The sequence below is a fragment of the Sinocyclocheilus grahami genome, unplaced genomic scaffold (assembly GCF_001515645.1).
Source record: "Sinocyclocheilus grahami isolate Dianchi unplaced genomic scaffold, SAMN03320097.WGS_v1.1 scaffold825.1, whole genome shotgun sequence".
In the NCBI taxonomy this organism is placed as follows: domain Eukaryota; kingdom Metazoa; phylum Chordata; class Actinopteri; order Cypriniformes; family Cyprinidae; genus Sinocyclocheilus; species Sinocyclocheilus grahami.
Window position 1 is genome coordinate 10,419 of NW_015506004.1, and position 5,473 is coordinate 15,891.

Below are 5,473 nucleotides of genomic sequence, written 5' to 3' on the forward strand. Positions count from 1 at the left end.
ACACACACACACACTGCAGTGAACACACACACACACACACTGCAGTGAACACACACACACACACAGCAGTGAACACACACACACACCAGTGAACACACACACACACACACACCGTTCAGCACTTGAACCAACAGTGCAGGCATGCCCCATGCTGAACAAGCCCAAGCTCAAAACAGAACTGTCCCTCATCCATGAGAACCCTGAGTTTAAGGTTGGCAGTGGTGCAGTGCCTCTGTACCAGTTTTTCATTAAGAACAATCTTCAAAGTACTTTCACAGAGACTGTCAGTCTACTCAAGATCATAATCACCACGCCTGTGACAACAGCAGAGTCAGAGAGGTGCTTTTCTACTTTGAAGAGGATCAAGACTTTCCTAAGAATACAATGACCCAGGATCGCCTTACTGCTCTGGCCATGCTTTCTATTGAGAAGAAACTTGTCAGAGACATTCCTGACTTCAATAAGAAAGTCATTGAGAAGTCTGTCAATCAGAAGGAGAGAAGAGCAACACCACATTGATTTTCTTGTACATGGTTATCCTCAGATTTGTATCAGTCATGGAGAAATGGGCCATCGCGATCGAGAAGAGGAAGAGGAGGAACCCGCTAGCGCTGCCTGTCGACAAGATCCACCTGCTGCTCAAGGTGTGCTGCACTCAATCACATCAGAGCCAGCATCCGAGCAGTCTGCCGTTATTCATCAACTCGCATCTTATAGAACGACACTTGCGTCTTATGTCTTATTTTATTTGTATTCTTAATTAATAATAGAGTAATGAAGTAATTCATGCATTTATTGATTTAATAATAATATTATAATTTATTATATATATTTTTTAAATTTAATTATTAGTAGTAATAATAATTATAGTAATTTATTTTATTTAATGATCATAATAATAATATTATAATTTATTAAATATTTATTTTAAAATTTTAATTATTAGTAGTAATAATAATAATAGTAATTTTATTTAATGATCATAATAATAATATTATAATTTATTATATGTGTTTTACATTTTTTAATTATCGGTAGTAATAATAATAATAGTAATTTATTTTATTTAATGATAATATTATAATTTATTATTTATTTAAAATGTGTAATTATTAGTAGTAATAATAATTAGTACACGTAATAGTAATAATTTAATGTATTAATTTGATTTAAAACTAACATCATTTATAATTAGTTGTTTTATATTTTTAATAATAATAATTGGATTAATAATTTATATACTGAATGATAACATTAATTTAGAATACATTATTTTAGTTTTAGATTTTTTAATAATAATGATAGTTAATTTATTTAATTGATTTAACAACAACATTATAATTTATAATATTTGTATCTAACATGTTTAATTATTTGTAGTAATTATAATAATAGTAATTTATTTGCTTTAATGATAACATTGTAATTTATAATGTTATTTTATTTTTAATTATTTTTACTATAATAATAGAGTATGTTTTTTATTTAATAATGATATTATAATTTATAATACTATTATTTATTATTATTAACACCATTATATGATAATGTAATGAGAGGAACGTAGTTTCATTAATAGCAATCCAAATGAATTCAGCAGTCACACAACAGAACAGAAAGTGCTGAATTTTCTGCGACCTGCAAATGCATTTAACCCTGTGAAGCATATGACATTTTTTTTTTTTAAATAGAAAAGTTTATTGAACCTTTAGACAAAATATTTAAAAAAGCGTCAAGCTTCTGTTCAACCGTTGTTATTACTGCTACTACTGCTAAATAAAAAAACAAAATGAGAAATACTACTACTGTAATATTTCACTGTAAAAAATCGATTAGCAAGAAATTAGGGTGACCGTACGTCCTCTTTTCCCGGACATGTCCTCTTTTTGGACCTACAAACATGCGTCCGGCCGGGTTTCGGCTGTTTTCTTAATCCCGCTCCCGCTGAATCTCCGCCTGCTCCCGCAACATGTGTTTCGCTCCCGCGAGTTTCGTGTCCACTGCTTTAAACACTCTAATATTGGGTATAATTGTGGCGCATCAGGGAGCCGCTCTCAGGATGCGGTGTGTTTAAATCTCTGTTGAATGAGCGTTTGCGCCGTTTACTTTCACTTTCAATTTCGGCGATCACACACACTCTGTGTAAAGAGAGCGCATCTTACAAGATCAGATATTTGTCAGTGAGCTCAGGATCTGTTGAGCGTATACTCCAGCATGCTCTTGTCAGTCATCTCTTCTTATTCTCCACCTGTGATCAGTCAGATCTGACTCCTGCAGCTCTTGTGGGACGCAGGGTTGCCAAGTCCGCGTTTTTTCCACAGAATTGGGCTACTTTTAAACTGTTGCCATGGGTTGATTTTCCCAAGTGGGTTAAAGGTTTGAAATATTGCATAAATTACATTTGACTGAAATGCTTGTATTGAAACATTTTGAATTATGATAAACTTTCATGGACTTCTACATTAACTGTTCCCTCCCGGTGGGACGACCTGCCCCGCTCAATCCAAGCAGCCGAGTCCTTAATATTGTCAAGAAACGGCTGAAAACACATCTTTCATCTTCATTTGACCCTCTAACTCTAGCACTCTCTATTCTATTTCTATTCTAATGGCCAATCCATCATTTTTGGGGGGATTTTTTATTTATTTATTTTTTAATAAGTACCGGTTTAGGCACCGGAACCGTTTTAAAAATATCGTTTTGGCGCCGGTATCATAAAAAACCCAAACCATACCCAACCCTAACTACTACTAAATAAAAGTACCTAATAAAAACAAAATAACAAATATTATTATTATTGCAATAATAAAAAAGTATTTAAGAAAAATATAATAACAATAATAATAAATTATTATTAAAAATAATACTTTAAATAAAAAAATTCTGAAATAAATTTAAACTAGAAAAATTATTGAAATACTTTATATTTTATTTAAAACAATAATAATAATTAATAATATTTGTTATTAATACTTGTATTATTATTACTAAATAAAAATAAAGATTACTAAGTAAAAATAAAATAAGAAATATCAGTATTGTAATATTTCATTGTAAAAAATTAGTATTTAAGAAAATACTATAATATAATCATTTTTATTAAAAAACATAATAATAAAAGTAATAACAATAATAATACCTATTATTACTACTACCACTAAATAAAATAATAAATAAAAACAAAATAAGAAATATTATTATTATTGCAATATTTCACTGTAAAATAATATAATAATAATACAAATTATTATTTTAATTTAAAAAGTGTTGTTTTAATAATTTTAATATGAATTTTTATTAATAATTTTATTATTATTATTATTAAATAAAATATACTAAAAACCTAAATAAGAAATATTACTATTGTAATATATTTGACAAAACGTAGTATTTAATTAAAATACTATAATAATATTTTTTATTGTACAATGACATTATAATATGCATGGCTGTCTTCATTTCTTCACGGCGCTGTTATTCTGACGGAGCTGTGAAGCTGGTCTTTGGCTGATCAGTGTTTAGAGGCAGAGATGATGGGTTTATGACAGGCTCCGCCCAGCTCTGGCTCAAGCCCCGCCCCTGTCGCTATGGTTGCAGGTGCTGATGGGCATGTTCCCTCAGGTGGAGGAGGACATCAGTGTGTTTCCTCTGATGGACGAGGAGCAGATGGACTATGAGCTGGTGAAGGCCTTCATGGCGGAGGTGCGTCAGTATCTGCGCGACCTGAACCTCATCATCAAGGTGTTCCGCGAGCCCTTCACCTCCAACACCATGCTGTTCTCCCCTCACGTGAGTCCTGCTCCTCCTCCCCGCGCTACTCCTGCAGCTCATGTGTGTGTGTGTGTGTGTGTGTGTGTGTGTGTGTGTGATATGCAAACATGTCATTCTGTCATGAGTCACACAGCTGTCACCTGATTGTTACGGCCATCTGATGAAGTGCTAGAGCAGGTGTTCATGGGAGGTTTAGGTGGTGCTCTGTGGGTGTGTCGTCCTCAGCTTTCCAAAAAAAAGGGATGGGTGATTTCTGTGTCATCCAGGGTGATGAAAGACCTCGTGCACTTCTGTGTTAAAGGATTATTCAGTCCAGTTTCCCACCACAAACAACGCACAATGAAACTTTTCCCATTTACAAACAAGACATTTATACATAAACTATAGAATTGCATTAAAGAAGAAATGTCAAATGTAATTACAAATCTAAAGATAATGATAATGTTTGCCCAAGCAAAACCCACTGCCAGCAAAATCAGTGTTGTTATTGTAAACTAAAACTAACTCTAAAACATTTAAAGGTAATTGTATTAATTAAAATAATAAACATTACATTTTTTTAAATGGTAAAATAATTAAAAATGTATTAATTAAAATAGTTAATTAAAATAAAGTTAAAATATTGTAAATATGACAAAACTTGAAATAAAAAAACGTCAAAGAAAATTAAAAATGTTGCCTTGACAACTAACTGAAATAAATTAATAAATTAATGCTAAAAATTGTAATATAAAAAAAACAATGTAATAAAAGGACAAAAGCACATAACAAAAACTAACATTTAAATGAAAACTGAAAACATAAAAAAGTAAAAGCTGATTCAAAATATCAATAAATACTATAATAGTATATATAATACTACAATAACAATGCAAAATTTGAATTTATGTCTATATTTCATTAAATACTTCTTCTCAAGTGCATGTTTGTCTTCTGTACAGGTGTTTGCCAGAAGTTTCTCCAGCCACCTGTATAGCGGCGAGCTGAAATATCCAGGAACGAGTGATGGAGCGCAGGTGCACCGAAGGAGCTTTGTTCTCCTCGTCATCATCAGGTTTCACTTAAAGCTGTGTTCAATGAAAATGAAAAGGTGTCATCATTTATTCGCCCTCATTTTGTTCCAGTCCTGGATGATCGTTTTTGTAGAACACAAAAGGAGATCATTTGAAAACATTCAAGCTGAAGTAAACAAGTAATTAAAGGTGTGTGTGTGTGTGAGAGAGAGAGTTTGAGTGTGTGTGAATTTTTATTGAATAATAACATTTGATATTATTTATAATGCATTGTTTTATTTTTATATATCATTTTTTAATAATAATGATAGTAATTAATTAATTTGATTTAACAACAACATTATCATTTATAATATTTTTATTTAAAATGTGTAATTATTAGTAGTAATAATAATTAGTACACGTAATAGTAATAATTTAATGTATTAATTTGATTTAAAACTAACATTATAATTAGTTGTTTTATATTTTAAATAATAATAATAATTGGATTAATAATTTATATACTGAATGATAACATTAATTTAGAATACATTATTTTAGTTTTAGATTTTGTGTGTGTGCGTGTGTGTGTGTGTGTGTGTGTGAGAGAGAGAGAGAGTGTGAGTGTGTGTGTGTGTGTGTGTGTGTGTGTGTGAGAGAGAGAGTGTGTGTGTGTGTGTGTGTGTGTGTGTGTGTGTGTGTGTGTG

At 31.2% G+C, this 5,473-nt stretch overlaps 1 protein-coding gene across 1 annotated transcript in view; it reads left to right on the forward strand.

Moving 5' to 3' along the window:
• LOC107562482 (son of sevenless homolog 1-like) overlaps positions 1-5,473 on the forward strand; it is a 38,567-nt gene that overhangs the window by 9,554 nt on the left and 23,540 nt on the right. The window contains exon 2 of the mRNA XM_016247115.1: positions 3,598-3,789. Coding sequence (XP_016102601.1) covers positions 3,604-3,789 — 186 coding nt within the window. The 5' untranslated portion in view covers positions 3,598-3,603. The remainder of the gene's footprint in view (positions 1-3,597; positions 3,790-5,473) is intronic.